The 22,249-nt window shown below is 50.2% G+C and overlaps 1 protein-coding gene across 1 annotated transcript in view; it reads right to left on the bottom strand.

Annotated features, from left to right (window-relative positions):
- ZC3H3 (zinc finger CCCH-type containing 3) overlaps positions 1–22,249 on the bottom strand; it is a 127,828-nt gene continuing 105,579 nt past the window's right edge. Inside the window, exons 10-13 of the mRNA XM_063402933.1 lie at positions 11,269–11,447; positions 9,513–9,721; positions 1,636–1,710; positions 1–1,479 (exon numbers count right to left, since the gene is read on the bottom strand). Of these exons, the coding sequence (XP_063259003.1) occupies positions 1,448–1,479; positions 1,636–1,710; positions 9,513–9,721; positions 11,269–11,447 (495 nt within the window). The 3' untranslated portion in view covers positions 1–1,447. The remainder of the gene's footprint in view (positions 1,480–1,635; positions 1,711–9,512; positions 9,722–11,268; positions 11,448–22,249) is intronic.

Raw genomic sequence — 22,249 nt, 5'->3', positions numbered from 1 at the left:
GTTTCTGTGTGAAAAGTTTTAATAATTAAAAAAAACCCAAACAAAAACCCCAAACAAACAAACAAAAAAAAGCATTAAAAAAAACCCACAAAAAACCCACAAAACAAAACAAACAAACAAAAAAACCAACCAAGGATTTAGGGATCAGAGTGACTCCTCCACTGGATTTGGATGGATATTTGACGGGATGTTCATGCACTGCTGAAAAAAGGAGGAAAGCCACAGGGAGGCTCCTCCATCCCAGGGGAGGAAACTTTTATTTACATATCAAAACACGAGAGTTAACAAAAGACATTTTCATATCAACAGAAACCACGATGTTTTTATTAAAAATCAACTCACTGGACACACCCTGGGGCAGCGGTGACATCCCAGTGTGGGAATCTGCTGGTCCTCCCAGCACCTGGGGGATTTTGTGGATTTGGGATGGTGACAAAACCCTTCCATGGGGGTCACCTGGGGAAGGAAACCCCCTGTGGGGACCCGTTTAGGGGCCAAAGCCACCACCCATTGGCATTTCCCACCCAATCTCTGATCACACCTGGATACAGCATCCCCAGGGAGCCCAAGTTCCTCCCAAATCCCTCTGATTCCCTCTTCCCACAGGATTCTGCCTTGAGGGCTGAGCAAATCCCACAAATCGCATCTGTGTGGGGGAACAGCACCTGCCACCCCAAAACCCTTTGGAAATTGTACCTATGGATGCAAAATCCCATAGTTCCAGTGGCATAATGCTCTCCTTTCACTCTGCTCCTGCTTGGATCTGGAGAGTCCCAAAAAACCCCAAACCCTGGAGAGCTGGCTCGGCTTTCCCAATGGAGCTCAAACCCTGCTGGGACAGGGAGAGGCAGGGTTGCAACTGGGCCATGGGAGACCCCAAAACGCAGAGTGTGATCTCAGCACCACTCCCAACACATTCCCATGATCCAGCAAATCTCCCCTCAAGAGCAAGGGGATGGAGCGGGATGGGATCTTGGAATGGCAGGATCAGGGCTGTGGGGGTTTTACACCCAGTACATCCCAGCACGCTGATTTGTCCCCAGTACATCCCGACCTGGATCTGGGAATGTCACCTGATGGCATTAAACCACCTCAGGTCCCCCTGTCACCCTGTGGCCGGGACAGCACCAGAGGATGGATGGGGATGGGAAGCTCTTCCCAGCCCCACAGGCATCCAAAGAGGTGGCAGGACTTGCCTTCAACTAACCGTCTGAAAAGGTCATTTATTGGTCAATTCAAAGATTCCGAGCAAATCCGCCTCCCCTGCGGGAACGGGCGGTGTATTCCCACGCTGCCACACGACTCCGTGCCCAAAGGACATCCCGGGAAAGCAAGAGGAGGATTGGGGGGGTGCCATGTGTGGACATGGCATCCTGAGGTAGGTGCCAGGTCATTCCCTGGCTCTCCGCTTCCTGAGCTGGTCGGCTGCCACAGGATTGGGATGGAATCACAGCCGGGGTTTGATCTGCAGCCGCTTCCCTGCGGGGAGGGAAGGGAATGGTGATGGTGGGAAGCAGGGGGGACACGGCTGGATATTCCCAGGCTTCTCCTTGCCTGGTCATGGGAGGGAGTTAAAGCACTGGGAAATTGGGAATGTGGGTGGTTCTCCGCCCTGGCAGCACCCACTGGACTCACCTCTGCCACCCGCAAGGGAGTTCTCGGAATCCTGCAGGGATGCCCTTGGCAAAAGCCTCCTCCTTTTGGTGTTGCCTGGGAAGGAAAGGAAGAAAAGAGGAGAAAGCCATTGAGGTTGGCTCGGGAATCACCTTGGGAATCCCTTGGAATGCAGGTGTAGGAGTGTCCTGAGTTCCTCTTCTGCCTCACATCCCCCTTGGCCGTGTCAGGGATGGAGGTGGCTCATTCCCCAAATCCCTGAGCATCCTCAGCTCCCTACAAGTGGCACTCAGAGGTCACTTCCCACCACGAAGCACCGAATCTGCTGCAAAATTCCCAAGTTATGGGTGAAAAAAAAAATTAAAAAGGATCCAGACCTTCCCACTGGTGAACATCAGGACCTGGTTTGGTGCTGGGACGGAGCCAGAAAGAGCTGAGTACCACAAATCATCCCCCCAGGCATCCCCAGAATCCCTTTAGGATGCTCCAGGTGATGTCTCCTGCTGGCTGGAACACGGTGCTTCCTCCAAAGAGGGCTCTGGATGCTCACAGAGAGCCAAAGCACCATGAAGTGACAGGTGACCTCCTTGTAGGACAAGTCCAGCATCGTCCCATGGACCAAGGTGGACAGAGTGAAATCCTTCTCCATTCCAACCACAGCGTTGGGAGTCCCTTTCTGCAGGTTCTCCTGTTTTCCCTCTCCAAAGGGTTTGGAGAGGTGTTTATGGAGTTCCACATACCAGAGTGAGGGGTGGGAAGGAAAGCGGTGGCCACTTGGCCACCAAGATGAATGAGGATGGAAAAAAGCAGAGGTTTCCCAGGAAAAAAAGGACCCACAGGTTTAGGTGGGAAAAGTTCCCTGGGATTAATGGAGGTGGAGAAGGTCATGGAGGGAATCCAGCCCAAACCCCCTCCAGATGTTCTGTTCCCACATTCCCGCAAAATTCTGCATGGCACTTCCCAAACAATGAACCCAACGTAGAGCTGGGACCAAGGACACCTTCGAGCAGCCTTGAGAGCCCAAAGGAGAAAGTTTTTGGGGCAGGGGAGGCAGGACAGGTGAGGACCCAACAACGGGGAGCCTCCAAGAGTTTCCCTTCGCTTTCCAACTTGGATAAACAAACTTGCTGGGGAGTCGAAGCAGCGCTGGCAGTGATTCATCGCTCCGGAGTTAATTTATGGAAAATAAAGAGGCCTCATTTAGCACCTTTCCACCCTTAATATAACTCCCATACATCAGGGGGATGCACGGCAGACACGGAGGATCTGGGTATTCCTCACTGGCAACGCAGCCGGATCCGGCTTTTGGGAATGGTGGCATGGAGCAAAACGCCCTCGTGTCCCCACCCTCCCAATTTTTCCCCTTGGCATCCATCCAGGTGGTTTTTCCAGCCTGGGATCCGTGAATCCCACCCTGGTTGCTGGAATGAGGGTCCGGAGCTGCTGGTTGTCACCTCAAGGGGTCAAAATCAGCATCTCCACATTCCTGCCCCATGGTGTGAGCACAGTAGGAATGGTGGGAATGGCTCAATTCCCTTTGGATGAAGCAGGGAAAACTTCCTTAGCCGATATCTGTGAGGCAGCTCAAAGCAGGCATGATTACAGAAGAAGAAATATAGATTTATTTCTGGGGGGAGAAAAAGAAAAAGGTGATTTTTAAATCAACCATAATTAACTTCCTGACTTTGCTGCAGCGCGCACGGAGCCAAGACACTTCCAGAGCATCCATGCTTGATTTCCAACAGATTCCTCAAAAAAAAATCAAGGCAGGAATGAGAAAATAAACCCAAAAGAGGTCGTGAGAGGGCTAAACTGGTTCAGTTTCTCCCCTTGGATGGAAGGAGATGGAGGAAGGACGGCGCGGCCAAAGGATGAGCACCTCATCCCGAAAAAAACCCCCAGGAGGGAAAACCCTGGACCCAACGGGGGCGTCACTCCAGCCAACCCCAGCAAAGGAAAAGGTATTTTTCCAGCTTTGTGCTTGGGAGATCCTGCAAATGGCGTGATCAATCTCGGGTCGCATCTCCAGCTCCTTCACTCTCTCCCCCCGCCGCCTTCCCCAGCGTTCCGGGAGCGGCGCAATCCATCTTCCAAGGAACCAGGTATATAATTTCTAGTTAGCGAAAGCAACCCCTTTTTCATCCCGACGACTGAACAGCTTCAGAGGAGAGGAACCGAGGCTGGATCACGAGTTTTCCATCCAAACCCAGGCGGTTTTCGCTGAGCTTGTCAGGCTCGCCGGAGAATTAGGACTTCCAGCGCTCTTCCTCCTGATGGAAATCAACATTTATTTTGCCTAAGCCTAAGAAGGTGTCAGGCAGATGGAGAAACTTGCCACTCTTCTCCAGGAAAAAAGAGGGAAAAGAAGGAAATCTAATAGAAATATATTATCAAGTCTGAGGAGTGGACAGTGCAGTAAATCACACTTCAGGTGGCACCATTAGATTTTTCAATAAAACCTGGTTTTTCCCCCAGCCGGAGCAGAGTGGCTCCAGCTGCATCCGACAGGGAAGTTAAAACCAAATTTGTTTCATCCAGATGCTGATCTGAGAGGGATTGAGAGGGATTTCAAGGTGGGGAATCCTCTCGGATGGAGGGTGAAAGGAGGTGGGTCTGGGCCTGGGCCCCAAAACCTCTCCTTGCTCATCATTCCTGATCCCTGAGGGATTAAAAAATTTGGTTTCGTCACAAGGTGGGGAGGTTTAATGCCATGAGCAGAAATTCCCTTCAAACACACTTTTCGTCCTCATTCCCAAAAGAAAAATATCCCTTAATGCTTTCCAGGACACCACAGGGGAGTCCAGAGGCTGAATCTGCCTTGGAAAGTTTCAGGAAAAGCCTTTTCCTTTTCTTGCCAAGGTGCTCCTGGAGAAACTTGAGCTGGGGGATGCCTTTATTATTATTATTATTATTATTATTATTATTATTATTATTATTATTATTATTATTATTGCTGCTGTTGTTGTTGTTGTTGTTATTGTTATTATTATTATTATTATTATTATTATTATTATTATTATTATTATTAAATAAAACTTGACAACAAAAGATGGGGTGGAAAGCCCAGCAGCAAGGGCTACATCCCAGAATTTTCCACGAACTGTTTTTCATATGGAAAAAACATCTGAGGAGGGTTGGATCTTCTTGGCTCCATGCTGCACTAAATCCATGTGGTGACAACCTGCACTAGAAACTCCTCCTGCTGCTCTTCCACCCAAACCTTCTGCCACAGGTGGATGAGACCCTAAAAACTGAGTCTAAATGCACCCATCCCTCAAGCAGGAAGGACAACATGGATCCATCGAGCTGGGGATGTCCAAAATTATCATTTCTGAAGAATTTCTTCACAGAAAGGGTTGTCAGGCACTGGAAGGGGCTGCCCAGGGAGGTTTGGAGTCTCCACCCCTGCAGGTGTCCAAGGAATGATTGGATCTGGTGGACTCAGGGCTCTGGTCTGGTGACAAGGTAGGGATTGGTCACAGGTTGGACTTGACGATCCCAGAGGTCTTTTCCAACCCTAATGATTCTGTGATCCTTCCATCTCCATCCCCTACATCCACCTTTAGGTTTGGGATGCTTTCAGCCTTTGGGGTGCCACAGGTGACCCAGCTGTTGCTGGAGGCTGGGGTTGGATCTCCTCATGTCTTGGTGGCTCTGAGAAGCTCCGAAAGTCAGAAACTTCGCTGAGATTTAAATTTCTTCATTGCCAAGTGTCCAATTTAGGACCTGCCAGGTCTCACTCCTTTGTCAGGATTGAAATATTTCTCTTACATATTATTTTTTGCATATTAATATTAATTCCATATTAATATTTTGCATATTTCTATATTTGCATTTTCCTTTTTTTTTTTTTTTAATTTTTAAAATTTTTTTTCCATGGAAACCAAAAATGGTTTGTGTTGGAAGGAACCATAAGGACCAATTCCCATGGGCAGGGACATCTTCCACTATCCCAGGCTGCTCCAAGCTCCACCCAACCTGGCCTGGAACACTTCCAGGGATGGGGCATCCACAACTTCTCTGGAAATCCTGTGCCAGGACCTCAATACCCTGGAGATGTTTGTGACCACACAGAGAAATCAATTTCCTGTATTTTATCCCTAGAGGAACAAACTGCACCAAGCCCTGCTGGGGTCAAAGCTGACAGTGATGCCAGTTCCTGTTATCCCAGGAAAACCCCCCTTGTGTCCAAGCCCTCCATCCCAACCGTGCAGATGCTTCTTGGAAAGCTTCAGGGCATCTTCTGCCACCGACTTGACTGATCAAAGGCTTGGCTGCCTCACCTGGCTGCCAAAAAAAAAGTTTTGGAGCAAAAATCTGCGGGCAGAAGAAGCACTGAAGGAGATGCTGAAGGCAATGAAGATCCCATGGGACCCAAGGGGGACTGGCCACGTCCACATGGAGGACGACAGCACTGGATAACTCCTAAATTAAATTTGGGTTGTCCCCAGGAGTTGGACTTCAAAGTCCCTTCTAAATCGGGACATTTTCTAATTCCCTCATTCCTGGGGCTGGGAATGGTTGGATCAAGACCCACCACCAAGGGGGGCAGTGACAGCGGCAGTTCCGTGGGGTCATCTCTCAACCACGAGAAAAGAGGCGAAAACCCAACATTCCCAAACTTCTCCCTCCAGAAGCAGAAGCCGTAAACAAACCCAGAAGCCGGCGCCACACCTCCCCGAATTCCTCGGAAGCCGAGGAGGTTGAGCGTGCTCAGCGGAGCCGTTAAAAAAGACTGGAGCGAGCATCTTCCATTAACGTTACGACCGTGAAATATGACAATAAAATGACGGCCGTATGGTCCCAAATTTGCAGCCCGCCGAGCTGCTCGGGGTTTATCGTCACTCAAACGTGCAGAGAGCTGTAAAATGTTTACAGAAAGGGTCGTTTGCGGCTATAAAATCCTCTTTTCTCTCCTAAACAAGGCTGAGCGGAGCCATTTACAAAGCCCGGAATGTTCATCGGGGGAGAGGGGAACATCTGTTCTCTCCAGGAGTTTGCAGTGATCTTCTCGAACAAATTAACTAAAATGGGTGCTTTCTAATTAAATTAGCACTCGATTGGAATGGTTTGCATTGGTGCAATTAGCGCGGGGAGGCCAGTTAGGCTCCAGCACAGGCGATTTAACTGGAAGGTGAAATATGGAAAAGCCCATTACCTGGAAAACAGGAGCCGGAGGGGTGGGGAAGCCTGTTCTCCCTCCGGCTCCGTGCTCCTGGGTGGATAACACAAGGTGAAGGATGGGATGGCACCAAACCCACCCTTCCCATTTGGGATGCTCGGCTGGGAGCAGTTGGCTCTGTGCTGCACAGATTGGCTTTTTGGAGGATGCTTGGAAAGCACCAGCGCCCTCAAATTACAGAATCCTGGAATCACTTAGGTTGGAAAAGACCTCCGAGATCAACCTTTACCCAATCACTACCTTGTCAACTCTTCCAACCCCAATTTCCAGGCTCCTCTGGAGGGCTGGGAATATGACAGTGGCTCTGTTCCACGCATGCAGACCACATCCCTCCTTTCCAGTCCCCTTTCCCTACATCCTGAGCCCAGACCCCCACTGAGACCCTGCAAGCTCACACTGTTGCCCACGCTGGTCCTTAAAGGTCATCTCCAAACCCCCTCCCTGCCCCTTCCTCGTTCCTCTTACATTTCCCAGGATTAAAAGGGCATTTTCTCCAATCGTCACCGTTTAACCAAGGAATTCAGCTCACTCCTTAATAACAACCTGTCCTCCTCCTTATTTACCATCCCAATAATTTGTGTGTCAGCTTCAGGCTTCACAAGCACAAACCCAACGTTAGTGCTGGCACAGCTCCCCAGATCCCACCCCAAATCCCACCACAGACTCCAGCTACTTCCTAGAGCTGCACAAGGACTCACCCTGACCACCCGCTCAGCTCCAAACTCAGGATCACCAAATATTCTGAAGGGATGCTGGAATATTGGAAGGGATCCACAAGGACCATGGAGACCAGTCCAAGTGATGTGGCCACCATGAAGCGTTTGGTCCTTTACAAGCATCAATCCCATGTCCTCTCAGGATGGTGACCAGGGGTCCTCTTATCCCACTGGATTTGAGGGTCCCCAGGTGCTGCTGTGCCCCTAAATCTCTTGGCTGGGATTAAGATAAGACCCAAGGATGGGCAAACCCATGGATCAACATTCCCATGTCCAGACTCGGCACACCATCGCTTTGGCAGGGAAATTGCTTCATCATCAGATGATTTTACAGCCATCTGCGATTCCTGCCTGGTTTTCCTTTCCTATGGATCCTCCAGCTCCACTTTCCCAGTGCCATGAGCTTCCCTGGGCAAAGGAGCACGGAGGGATGAGTGCCCTGACCTCCTCCCTGCCAGCTTCACCCTCAGCCTTCCTGCCGACATTCCCAGCTGAACCAGCTCCTCCTCCTCATCCTCCCACCCAAAACGTCTGGAAATCATCCTCCCTTGGATGCACACACCAGGATTAAGAGGAAAGGGATGCCCTTGCCCCCAAGTTACTCCCAGCTGCCAGGAGGCATTTCAACAGTCTTCTTGTCCATGAATTAATTGCTCCAACTTCATCACGGAGATAAAAATCCCGGTTAAGTCGCTGCTTTGGGAACACTTCCCGAGATCAAAAGGGACTTGAACCAGGGCCAGGCAAAAGGAAGGAGGGGGAGAAGAAATTCCTGGAAAGGGAAGGGTTTCACTCTGTGTTGTGGAGAGGAGCATTCCCAGCGGGAATGGTCCCCTCGCTGTGTCCACCACAGCGTGGTTCAAAAGCACCGCGCCCGTCTGTGACTTCGGGAATATGTTGCTAATCCTGGGAATTCTCTTTCCGACACTGTTGAGGCATCTCAGCCCTCCCTGGCTTGAAGCGGCCGAGCCAGGCACAGCCTTGCTTGGATGATCCCATAAATGCTCCAGCCTGGCTTTTGCAATGGAACTCATCCCTCATCCCAGTGGGATCCTGCTCTGGCTGCATGGAAAGCAGGGATCAAAGATGGGAAGGGCTCACACTGAGCCGAATCTTGTGCCAGCAGAGCTGGTGATGGGAATTTCATCATTATTCCCACAGAATATTGTGACTCCTGAGCCCATTCCTGGATGGTGCTCCAGAGATGAGGCCGTGCATCCCTCTGGAGAAGGATGGGACTGGAAAAGGGAAGTGTGGAGCATCAGCCAGCCAAAAATCTCCCACTCAGAGCTGGGAAGAACCAGGCACAACCCCGGCCTCGCCATCTCCATCACCTCTGCTCCCGGGTTTCACCCCTAGAGCACCCCAAAATCCCATCCCTTTAGGGATTTTCCCATGGAGGAGCTGAATGAGGAGAGGAGGAACCAAGGAGAAGCCGCTTGCTCTCACGTGTCACAATTCCTAAAAAGTTTTGCTCATCCTAAACTAAATTTTCCAAAAATTCTACTGACTTCCATAGACAATCCCAGACTAACAGCTCTTCCTTCAACCTTCCAACCTGCAAACACTCCACCCCACCTCCCACTGAAATGTTTTTATTGGAAAGCTTCCAAGCTCTTTCCTGCTGGGAAACAGGTGTGATGGATGGTCCAGAAGTCCTCCAGAGGCAGAGCATCCTTGCATCCCACTAAACACCTTCCCTATGGGGAAATGTTGTGATTTCATCAAGGAAATGAGATTCATCATTGGGTAATTTATAGGATAAGGAAGGAGTTGATAAAATAAGGGGACGAAGTCCTCACACACAATTTTGGGAACAGACACAAGAATTTATGCCCAGATGGGAATCCCGACTGACATCCCAGTTTGGACTCCCGGTCTTAACTGGTTTGGTGACTCACAAGGAACATGGATCCCACCAAAATCCATGGAGAGCAGCAGAGAACAACTTTTCTTCCTGGAAAACCACAACAGCTCCAAGCAGAGGATGTGATTCCTACCTGGCTCATCCTCTGGCTCGTCCTCATCCTTCTCCTCCTTGCAGCCCCGGGAACCGGGAGATTCCGGGGATCGGAGGGAGATGAAGGATGGCAGCTTCTGCAGGCAGCTGCTCGGCTTGGAGTCCTCCTCTTTCAAAAACTTCACTTCTTGCTCTGCGCTGGAGGGTCCGGGAACTTCCCCATCATCCTGGAGCTGAGCTGGATCACTCCTGCAGGAATGGGAAAAATAATAAGGAAAAGTAAACCAATCCCACTTGGCAACGCTGGACATGGCATCATACGCAATGGAAGAGGCTTGGAGCTCCCAGGTCTCCATCCAAGGCCATGCTGTATCCCTGATTTCCATGGAGCCAGCACAGATTCAGCGGAGTTTCTCCCTCCCCAGCTGCATTCCCTGTCCTGCGCTTCCCTGCAAGGTTCCCAGTTCCTCAGATTCTCGTGGAGATGCTGGGCTCCTGTTTGTGATTGCGCAGAGGGGAGATGGAGGGCGTGGGGAGCTGGGATGGTTTGGAGGTGTCCTGCTGGGCTTGGCTCATTCCCAGCCCTGCCACTCTCTCCCAAGCTAACTTGACACTCCAGCTCCTTTGACATCTCCCATGACGGTGCCAATAAAGGAAAAAAAAACCCTCTGGAGCAGCTTCCAAGCTGGGGCGTGCTCCCTTCCCAGCGGAGGCCGCCAGGAGCCTCCCAACCAGCCAGGCCTGAGCTCATTCCTCCTTCCCTAAAAAGAGCAAGGAGCTATTTTACACCTCGTTCACACCGGGAACGTGAGCTGGGTGTCATTCCAAGGCTCTTCTGTCACCCGGGATAAGTTCGGAGAACCCGCGGAACTGCTCGTCCCCCTCTGCTACCTTACAAGGCTGGGCCAGGATGAGGCCCAGGCCCAGACCATGGAGAATTCCAGGAGCATGGACCAGCCTGGCAAAGCTCCCAGGTCCCTCCCTTTCCATCCCACCTTCACTCCCACCTCCCACTGCAAAAAGCCACGGAGAAGCCAAGCACCCGAATCGATCCTTCCTCCTCCCACTGAGCAGGACTTGGGAGATTTTGGCTTTGAAAGCCGAATTTCCATTTCGCTTTAGCTTTAATTCCATTGGGATATAATTGTCCTGCATGCAGGACTTGGGAGTGAGGGCAGAGGATGTGCCAAGCTCAGGAAAATCCATCTCCCTGTGAGGATAAGGATTGACACATCCATCATCAGCCTGTGGCTCCATCCCAGCACCCAAAAACATCAGGGAGAGCTCAGAGAGCTTCCAAAGATTAAAACCAAGGGCCCAGCCCAGCACCAAACTTGTCCAAAGCCTCTTATCTCCGTGTCCATCCCCATTTCCTGTTCTCCAGCCCCTCCATGCCACAGAGACAGCTCAGCTCTGCTCTCCAACATGGACAAAAGGAAGAGGGATGACGTTTCCCAGTTTCCCACATAACTATGGATAACCTGGACACACTTCCAGCTGTGGAATTTCCATCAGAGCTCCTCCATCTCCAAAAGGAAGGTCTACAAAAGCCTCCAAGATACCTGGAGGTGCTAAAGCCCTGGATGGCACATTCCTAAGGGTGAATCCACTCTCTCCTCTCCATCAGCTCTTCCTCATGCCCATCCCAGAGGCGGCTCCATCAGGAAACACCACAGCCACCCACATCAACATCTTAAAATAAGCCAGGATACAGACAGAACACGCCTGGAAGAGGAAGAATCTGGAGCAGATTGGGAAGAAACTGTTAAATTAAGCAAAAATGAGCTCTTTCCTACCTGCCTGACGCCTCCTGGATCCGTCTCCACTTGGAAGGGGGGGTGTTGTGTTCTCCATCTCCTCCAACCCGCTGTGGGTGACGCCTCTTCTGGGGGTGCAGGAGTTTGCAGCGGGCTCCCTTGGGACAGACGCCCTTCTTGGCAAAGTCGGGACAAACCAGCGTGTGCTTCTTCTTGCACTGCCAGGGAAAGAGGGAGCAGGGTTGGAAAAGGCAGGGAAAACCCTGTGGGAGCGCAGGGATCCGCAGCTGAGCTCCTTCAGGTGGCACCAACACCTTGCTGAAGGGAGGGAGGGATGTGCTGGCGTTTCCTTCTCCGCATCCAAACAATATTCCAAGGAAAAACACTACTAAAAATAATATTCTAGTCTGGTACATTCCACACCCGCCCACGGTTTTCCAAGTGATGGATTTTATGGATTCAAACCACCAAAGCCTTAACAGCAGTGATTTATCCCTGGAGAAGTCCCAAAGATGTTATCCAGGCTGGAGAAGCTGGTTTTGGAGATGACACAGGGTTTTGTTGTCCCAGACATGCCTGGGACTTGGGAAAGAGCAGGGAAGAGCCAGAACAAAATCCTTTTAGGACTTATTTTGGGATTGCTGCCTGGACCAGCCATCTGAGAAAGATGGATGAGGGCTGGAGCTCAACCTGCTTTTTCCAAGGCTTCCTTGATGCTGTCCCATCCAAGGAAGCTCAGTGTGGCCATGGAATGGGGCTGTTAAAACAACAGCACTGAGATGTTCATCCCTAAAAATGCTCCTGCTCTCCCAGCTCCGGATTTTGGAGGCTCCCAGCAGCCACCAGTGGTTCCAGTGGGAACAAGGTGTCATCAGTGTCCCAGAGCTACCCCACAAGGCTTTCTGCTGGGAAATGACACTTTTTGGCACTGGGAAAGGCAGGAAGAGATGCAGGCAGGGAAGAGGAGATGCCTTCAGCTGGGATTTCTGTCTGGGTGCTTGGAAATTAAGGTAGGAGGAAGGAAAAAGAACAGCCTCTCTCTAATCTCTGTTCCCAGCAATCCAGAGAGCTCATCCCAGCATATCCCAAGGGATGAAGGGTGGGAGCAGCTCCTGGACCCCTCTTAGTCCCATGTAATGGCAAAGCTGGGCACTGTTCAGACCTGACTCTACTTCCAGGTTGGTCCCAGCTCCTTGAAATAAGAGGTGGAAAATCATAGGAATAGGGGTTTAAAATGTCTTTTTGGACCCATTCCCACCCAGGGTGCTCCATCCCACCCAGTCTGGCTTTTGCATCACGTTGTGACATCCATGGAGAGGCTCAACCCAACACACGCGGCACAACCAAATATTCCCAACTCCAACATCAATTCCCTTCCTGACCTTCCCCATGAGAAATGTGGGTCCTTCCACATTCAGATTCCCACACGTCCCATTCCTCCGTGCTACAGACACTCAAATTTTGGGGAAAATGAGATAAATCCACGGAGAGAGAGAAACACAGGGAGGGTTTCAGCACCGCCATTCAGCGCCTGTTTATAAAAATCCATCCCGCCGACGACACGGGGTGGAGGTCGATTCCTGCCCTTTCAATGTAACTTTACTCTGGGGACAGCTCCCCGTGCTGACCTTTGGGATTAAGCGGGATCCCTGCCGAGCTCCCTCCTGGAGAAGCAGAAGGATTTGGCGGCTCCGTCGCCCGGGGCTGAGCGCTGAAGTCGGCAGCGGAGCACGGAGCTCGTGTGCTGGAGGTTGGGGGTGGTGCTGAGCAGCAGGAGGGCTGGGATCCACATGGATACATGGATATGGGCTCAGAGTGAGGGACAGCTCAGTGAGAGTGATGCTTTTCCACAAAAAAAAACATTTTAAACCCTTATTCCTATGATTTTCCACCTCTTATTTCAAGGAGCTGGAATGGGAAGTAACTAACCTGGAAGTAGAGTCAGGTCTGAACAGTGCCCGGCTTTGCCATTACTCCCAAATCCTGTGTTTTATAGGAACATGGGATCACGGAATGCTTTGGGTTGGAAGGGACTTAGAAATCATCTCATTCCAACCTCCTGCTATGAACAGGGACACCTTCTACTACCCCAGGTTGCTCCAAGCCCCCTGGTCCCAGCCTGGACTCCAACATTTCACAGATGCAGCAGCTACAGCTTCTCTGGGAATTCCATTCCAGGGCCTCACCACCTTCACAGGGAAGAATTTCTTCCCAATATCCTGTCTAACCCTGCTCTCTGGCAGTGGGAAGCCATTCCCTCTTCTCCTGTCACTCCAGACCCTTGTCCAAAGTCCCTCTACAGCTCTCTTGAAGCCCTTTAGACACTGGGAGAGACCCTAAGATCTCCCTGGAACCTTCCTTTCTCTAGGCTGGACATTCCCAGCTCTCCCAGCCTGGCTCCACAGGATATTTTCTTCATTTTCTCACTTTACCTGCAGACAGGATACATCCTGGACCAAAGAGAAACACTTGGAAAAGGCAGCGACCAGACAGGAATTCAAACACAGGAATTTCTCCACAAATATTAGCAAGCAGAAAAGCAAATCCCTCAACCTGACACCTTCGTTTAAAATAAATGGGACAAAATTAGGGAAGAGAAAAAAAATAAAGGAACAGCTCATTAGGGATTGAAGACTGGGATGAATGCATCCCAGTGGAGCATGAGATTGTGGGGATGGGCCTCAGTGCCAGGTTCTGGTCTGACCATCCCCAGTTCCTGGAATATCAGAATATCCCGAGTTGAAAGGGACTCCCAAGGATCATCAAGTCCAAATCCTGACTCTGCTCAGGACGATCCCTGAAAAGGATATGAAATCCTCTTCTGTAAAGGGGTTTCCAGCACAAAACGGACTTGGAAAGTGGAAGAGCAGGAAAAAAGAGCCCCGACCTCAAAAAGCCACCTGGGTGCATCACTGCTACATCGAGGAATGATGCTGTTTTAGGAAAATGCCAAGAAATGTGGCTGTTCCTTCCCAGCAGGGCACCAACCACGGGGTGGGACAACGCCACGATCCCGGCTGGGCGCTGGGATCGGGATGTGCCACCTCCCCAGTGCTCCACCCAGCCCCAGCCTCCAAGAGAATCCTTGGAGCAGCCCATGTTTATTGGCTCCATGGTAAAAAGATACTTAACAAAGAAAACAAACCATGTGCGGCTAATCCCGGGGCCGTGTCCCCGGCTCGGGTTTCTAATGGCTTTTCCACACCGTTCCCAGCGCTCCGACCCCGTCCATCCTCATCGTCCCACGGCTGGGATGGCGAGGCCGGGATCGCCTCCGGAGGCTGGAAAAGCCCCTTCTGTTTATTTACAGTAGCTCTCCTTCTCCTGCCAGGTCCGAGGCGCTGGGGCTGGGTTTCCGTAGGGAATTCAGCCGGGGTGAAGCCGAGCAGGGCTGTGGGGTGGTGCCGGGGGCCATCCGATCCCTGCCACCTGTCGGGGTGGCTAATTATACCCCCCCCGGCACCCCCGCCAGACCACAGGCTGGGCCATAAAAAGGGGGAAAAAAAGTCTGGTGCCTTCCACCAAAAAGATGAGAAAACCCCGGAGAATCCCTAAAAAAAAGCCACGGGGGGAAATCTCACCCCACTCTGGCTGCACCAGGTGCTGACCGAGGACACCGACATTCCCACGGGTATGTCCCAGTCCCAGTCTCCCCGCTGAGGGGTTCTCCCCACAGCCTGTCCAGCGACGGTGCCCGGGGCTGGGATGGTGCCCAGCTGGCAGATCCCGTGTCCAGGACTCCTCCCTGGCTGCCAAGGCAGCTTTGGGTGAAATTCCAGGTGCTGTCAAGGATCCACAAGGCCTTAAATGGTCCAACGGGGCCCGACGTGCTCCAGGAGTGAGACAGGGATGAGGAGGTTTGCAGGGCCCAGCCTTCTTTAGCACGGAGCTGGCAAAGGAGGAGGCAGCAACTGGTGGAAAGTCCTGGCTCAGTCTTGGGAGTGATGTCAAGGAACATTTTCCATGAACAAGCTTGGCAGGAGGGGATGGAGGGTGGGAGGAAGGTGAAGCTGGGTCACTGGGCCAACCAACAACCACCCAGTGACTGTATGGGGTGGGGAGGAGAGATCCCACCCAGCCTGGCATTCCTGGCTCCTGGGAGCCAGGAGTTTGGCCAGGTTGAACTTCTCAAGTATCTCCAGGCTTAATCTCACCCCCCATTCCTTTCCCAGTGCTGGGAGAACAGCAGGTGACAAGGGATAGACTTTGATGATCCTTGTGGGTCCCTCCCAACTCAGAATTCTCTGTGATTCTTTATTCTAATAAAGTGCTGGCGCATCTTCCCATCTCCTTGGGATCCATGTCCATCCCTCTATCCATCATGACGGACACAAATCCCACCAACCAGACCTTCAGGGGAAAGGGGAGCACTAAAATCCCCAAAACTCAACTGACTCAACTCCAGTGTTTTTTACTTTTTAAAGCCCTCTTGAGTATCTGTGCAGCTTCTGCTGAAGCTATTCCAGGTATCCCCATGGCCAAGCAGTGGGATTAACGGACTGGATGGATGTCAGGCTGTTTTAATGTCCTTGAGTGGCTGTTGGGAAGTGATGGCTGGAGGTGCCAGAGCTGTTTTGACGCCGCTCCGAAGTGACAAGCAGTAAATGGCTTTTTTTCCAATGGCTTTTTAAAATAATTGGGTGCAGATGGAAATAGCCTTAAAAAATAATAATAATAAAAAAAGAAATCCCGGCTCCCTGTCATTAAAACCTGGAGGACAATACATGCAAAAATCATCCAGACTGGAGTGATGATGAAGAAATTTATCTGATGTGGCTACCTGAATGAATTTGCTCCAAAACAGGTTTCTGCCCTCAAAACACTTTGCCCAGCAAAATGCCTGCAGTGAAGGGATGACTCCTGATGGTCATCTCCAAATGATCACAGGGATTTGGGATCTAAAAACTCTCTAGGATCCACTGCAAATCCATCAACCTTCTCCTTTGGTATTCCAGGAAATAAAGTTAAATGAGTTAAAATACCTCTGGAGCGGGAGCAAGACTAGGATGATGTTTTGAAAATCATTAGGAAAATCGTATTTAAGAGGCAGCAAAGCAGCTGGGAGGGAATCCCTGCTCATGGCAGGGGGTTGGAGGTGGATGGTCTTTAAGGATTCTTCCAACCCAAACCAGTCTGCGATCCCAGGATTTTGTGGAGCAATGGCACCACCCACGTGGTGTCATCTGCAAACTTGCCAAGGGGGCACCCAATCCCATTCTGTCATTAATGAAGGCATTAATTAGCATTTGTGCCAGTACAGACCCTTGATGGACACCACCTGATATCGAGTCATTGGCGGTAACTTTTTGGAATTCATCCAGAAGGTGAATTCCAAACCCGGTGTTCATCCTTTTCTGGCAATGCCTATGGAATTCAATCATTCCCTGCCCTGTTTAAGGAACCCTATTTCCATTCCCAAATTCCACAATCCCATCCATCCCACCCGAAAGCCACGACGGAGTCACTTTCACGTGGGCTCCTCATCAATGGTAATTCCCAACCCCAAATCATCACTGCTGGGTGTGGAGTGAGGCAGATCCCACTGGACATTCCCAGCGGAGTCGTCTCCATCAGGGATGATGGGGCTCCACCACATGCCTGGTTCCAGGGGGCTCAGGGAAGGAGCCCAAAGAGATCCTGGGGTGCATTAGGAAGTTGAGGGAGGTGATGCTGCCCCTCTCCTCTGCACGGATGGGGCACATCTGGAGGGCTCTGTGCAGTGCTGGAGACATGGAACTGCTGGAGCAGGTCCAGAGGAGGACAACGAGGATGATGAAGGGACTGGAGCATCTCTGCCAAGGAAAGGCTGAGGGAGCTGGGGCTGTTCAGCCTCACGAGGAGACACAGCTGAGAGGGGACCCCATCCCTGTCTGTCCCTGTCTGCAGGGAGGGCTCTGAGCAGGGCCAGGCTCTGCTCTGTGGGGCCCAGCAATGGCACAGGAGGAACAGGCAGGAACTGATCCCAGGAAGTTCCACCTGGACATGAGGCAGAACTTCTTCCCTGAGCAGTGACCAAGCCCTGAACAGACACCAGGGAGGGTGTGGAGTGTCCCTCACTGGAGATATTCCAGAATCCTCTGGACACAACCCTGTGCCATGTGCTCTGGGATGGCCCTGCTGGAAGAGGGAGCTTGGATCAGGTGTCCCATTGTGGTCCCTTCCAACCTGACCCATTCTGTGATCCTGGGAATCACCCACTGCTCACGGGATGTGGGGATTTTCCAACAGAGAACTGAGCAGATCAAAGGGAGATTCCAGACAAGAAGCAGAGGCCCAGTCTGCTGGGTTTCTGTTCATCTCTACAGAAGTTCAGGTTGAAATCAGGAACTCTCTGCCTCATCACTACATTCCCACTTTAGAGCTGTGATTCTGTGGCTGCTCCTCTCCCAAACTTCCCAATTTTCACATTTTGTCCCCCACCTCCTTCTACAACGATATTAAAGTGTAAGAAAGAGAAAATCTCAGCCTAGGATTTATCTTGGCGCTGTTATCAACAATCCCAGGCTATTAAGCAGTTCCAGTTCATCCTGATAAGCCCCATCTTTAACGTAAGGATCAGAATTCCATTGGAGATGTTACAGTTAAATTAAAGGAGCAATAACCCTCATTATCCCATTACAAACCATGAGATACAACTGGAAACCTACAAGATTTCCATAGAGATACACAGATAGGATTTGCCATGGAAGAATCCTGATTTGTTTTAAACCTCTTCTAAAGGCTACAAAGTGCTCCCAATGGGAAGATCCCATTGCCACGACTGGGATTTATTATTTATTATCAGCAGCATTCATTGCCCAGAGGATGTGGACAAGGACTCAGCATTCCCAGCAAACCAACAGGATGAATCTGGAGATTTCAGCTGGTTCAAATCCATCCTGGACACTACTGATGACCTTAAAAGCAGCCCCGTTACCAATCCTACACATTCTTTATTTTAAATAAAAATTTCACTTACTCATCAGTTTGGTGACTGAAGATTTCTGCTACACATTATGGGGGGAAAAAAAAAATCCCAAATCAAGCTCCCAGAAAACATCTGTCAACCAGAGCCAAAATTAAGAATAAACAGAACGAAGTTGCTTTTGTAGTTGATTTTCATACAGCTGCAGTGGACTATAAAAGAGCTATCAAAAGCAGAGCTCTCCATCAGCTATTTCCAAATTATTATAGAATCAGGGAATCGTTTCGGTTGGAAAATCCCGTTCCCCCAGCACTGACAAGGCCACCACTAAGTCACGTCCACAAGTGTCACATCCACAGGGCTGTTAAATCCCTCCAGGAATGAGGATTCCACAAGTTGCCGGGTCAGCCTGTGCCAGGGCAGGACAACCTTTTTTTTCAAGAGTTCCTCAAGGAAAAGCCAAGTTGGTTGGGAGACAACCTGGGATCAAAGGAGGGGAAAAAAATACCCAGAAACACCAAGATCTGATGGCTGTGAGTAAAGAAAAATGCTGATTGAACCAGAAAAACCAGCTGAGATCAGAAAGCATGAACAGTGTTGAAATCCACCTTTCCATGACAAAAGGTTAAGGAAAACAAGGATCCCAGGCTGCTGCTCTATAATTAAGACAAATTATGGATAATTAAGAGAAAACCCCACAGACATTTAATATTTACTGTTGTAACACAGCTCATGCAGCTTTTTTCAAAGAAATGTGTTAAACTGAATGTATCAGACACACAAAATACGTTTCTGGTGGGAAATTGCTGAACTTCCACCAGAAATGGAAAACACAACCAACCAAACACACAAAAAACCCACACACAAGAACGAGGTTTCAGCTGAGAAAAAAAATCCCCACATTTGGATTTTCTAGAGCAAAATCAAGCTGCCACTGCAAAAAAGCACCGAGCTCTGCCTGGGGGAGGAAAATTATTCTTCCCAAGGAAGCAGCAGTTCCTCAGGCAGCACTGCCCCTGTCCTATATTTTTTACATGGGTGAGGCATAAACTAAAGCTTTGGTGAAATCTGTTGGCCCAACAAAAAGATGGATTTTAGGAATAAAATGAGCTGGGATGGGCAGTCCCAGCACAGCTCAACCCTCCTGCCATGGCAGGTCAAGCTTCACCATCACAAGGCTTCTTGTGCCAGCAGGGATTCCAGAGGGATGGGAACAGATTCTCCTCTTATCCACGATTTATTCCAGCACATCTCCCCGTGCCTTTCCAGGGAAGTCTCGTTGTTTAATCTCACTGTGTCTTACTGTTTAACAGCTCCCATGAGGCAACAATTTACCCACAGGCTCCAAGGATGGGAAGAATCCGGAGAGGGATTTAACGCGGCTCCGGCGCTAATGGGCACGGAAGGGGGAAGATTATTTAACACAAAACAATTTTACAGATGCAGCAATGGAATTGTTGAGTGGTTTGAGTTGGAAGGGACCTTAATGACCTCATTCCAAACCCCTGTGGTGGGCAGGGACACCTTCCACTATTTCAGGTTGCTCCAAGCCCTGTCCAACCCGGCCTTGGACACTTCCAGGGATGGGGCAGCCACAGCTTCTCTGGGCAACCTCTGCCAGGGGCTCACCAGCCTCACACGAAGGAATTTCTCCCCAATATCCCATCTAAATCTACCTTCCTTCATCTTTTGTGCCTGGAAAGCAAATCCCAAGGCAGGTGCTCCTTGGGATCATCTATGGATGAGCTCCCAGCTCCAGGCTCTCGGCCACACAGAGATCTCAGCCCATGGTTTGCCATCAAATGTGGTTTGGGTTGGAAAGGTCCTTAAAGCCCATCCTGTTCCAACTCCCTGCCATGGACAGGGACACTTTCCACTATCCCAGGTTGCTCCAAGCTCCATCCAACCTGGCCTTGAACTCTTACAGGGATGGGGCATCCACAATGTCTCCATCCAATGTCCCCTGCTTGTCCCTTGCTCTGGGGTCACATCACCACAGACACTCCCTGGTGCTGCCTCATCCCTCATCCCACCCTTTCCTAGGGAATTCCTCCTCCAAGCCTCTGCACAAGGCCCCAGGGAGGGCCTTTAGGAAGGGGAGGAGGGATGTGGAACGACAGCGAGCCCTGTGGCAAAGCAACTCATGAAAACATCTCCAGAAAACCCTGGGAAGAACCTGCAAGAGGCCCCATTTCTCCCTCTCTTCCCACTTCCCTCTTGGGGCTTCCTCCAGTGCAGGTGGCCAGCCCAGAGGGACCTCCCAGCATGACCAGGTCAAGGTGCCAGGGAAGGGCAGGGAGCTCCAGGAAAACTGGGACAGAGATCTCCAAGGTGGGAATCACTCCATGATTTAAGGGACATCAATGACATGTTTAGGGATGATCCCTTTAGGAAGGAAAAATGGTGAAGGAACTTCCCAGCCCATGACTAAGGAACCTGTATGCTGGAAATCAAGGTCCTAGCTCTTGTGAAAAAAGAATCATTTATGTTGGAAAAGCTCTCCAAAATCATCAGGTCCAACTTTTGACCAATTAATTTATATTGGGAGTAACATTCCCTTTACAAAGGATGTGATCATGATCCTGAACAGGAGCTGTCCCCTGTCCCCAAGGGTGGGACAGTCCACATTCCCAAAAAAAGGACTTGGGAATGCAAAATAAAGCTTTCTCACTTAATTCTAAATTCCTGGTGAATCTAGAGTGGGTCAGTCCTGGCGTCCTTTTGAATTACAGCCCACAGAATGGGTCAAAGGTGGATCAACTTGTCCTGAGAATCCTGCAACACATCCTAGGAGGTACTTAAGAGACAACACTGCCAACGACACGTCATAAATTATTGATAATAATGGACATTTTTGATGGAGATCTGCTAAAAATCAGGAATTGTGCTCGTCTAGGAGAGCACAAAGAGGAAAACACGACTGGGAGAAGAGCCCAGTGTGCCAAGTATCAGCATAAAACAACCTAAATTCCTAATTATGGACCACCCCTGTCAGAGTTCATCCACCCAGGCTGTCACACACCTTCGAATTCCGTGCTCTTTGTGCTTCAAACCAACATTGCCCGGACAGGGAAAGGCAGAACGAGGGAAGATTTACTCCCATCCTAAATAATTCACAAGAAAAGGGACTGCGCATCTTTAACAAGCCATCGTTTTATGAAGCAAGGTTAACATTTTTCCTTGATTCAGTGGAATATTATAAACTCTCCGGGGTCCATTTGAGGACTTTCTACTTGGAGCAAAGGCACGGACTCAGCACTTTTTATATTATTTAGAGAATAAAATTAACCCTTAATGGCCCAAGCTGGAATTTCTCCTCCCCAGTTAAATATGGCCCGCTCAGCAATTTCTCCCCATATATAATTACAGGCTGCTATCCATCATCTGGAGGAGAATGCTTTCCCGACATTCCGAAAGTGACGCTGTAAGCACTTTTCCTAATAGAATAAATATTCTAAATATCTCTTTTATATTTTCATTTAAATTGGAATATTTTAAAAATAATTGTCGGGACCCTGCCTGCATGGTTGGCGCTGCGCTGGAGGGAGGTGGCAGGATGCCTGTGTTTTCCTTCTGAGGGAATGTTTATCCTGCATCAAGTCCCCCTCCACGCGCTGCCACAAAAAGTAATTAGGCCCAGACGAATTTATTAGAGCTTCCCTCTGCTGCTGCTGATGTCCTGCTTTCCTTAAAACTCTCACTTTTGGCTTTTTTCCCCTGGTTTTTGCTCTTTGGTGGTTTCTCCTCGGGAAAGGATGGGGGAAACACCAGATGGGGTTTAGTGGGATTCGACAGTGCTGGGTTGAAAGCTGGGCCCAATGATCTTCGAGGTCTTTTCCAGCCTAAATTATCTTAGGATTCCATCTGATGTTGTGTTTGGATTCTGGGACAGGCTGGTGGCCACCCTAGAGCACCTAGAGCTTCTCTTGATGAGGTGTACCTCCACAAATGAGCACTACCAGGATGGAGAAAAGGAGGAGAAGAGCCCTCTGGGGCACCCACAACTCCTCTGGACAATCTCAGAGGCCGGCGCCTCACCAACTTCACAGGGAAGAAATTCTTCCCAATATCCCATCTAACCCTGCCCTCTGGCAGTGGGAAGCCATTCCTCCTTGT

The sequence above is a fragment of the Prinia subflava genome, chromosome 1 (assembly GCF_021018805.1).
Source record: "Prinia subflava isolate CZ2003 ecotype Zambia chromosome 1, Cam_Psub_1.2, whole genome shotgun sequence".
NCBI lineage: Eukaryota > Metazoa > Chordata > Aves > Passeriformes > Cisticolidae > Prinia > Prinia subflava.
The sequence above is the reverse complement of the archived record's forward strand: the minus strand, read 5'-3'. Positions and strand labels throughout refer to the sequence as shown.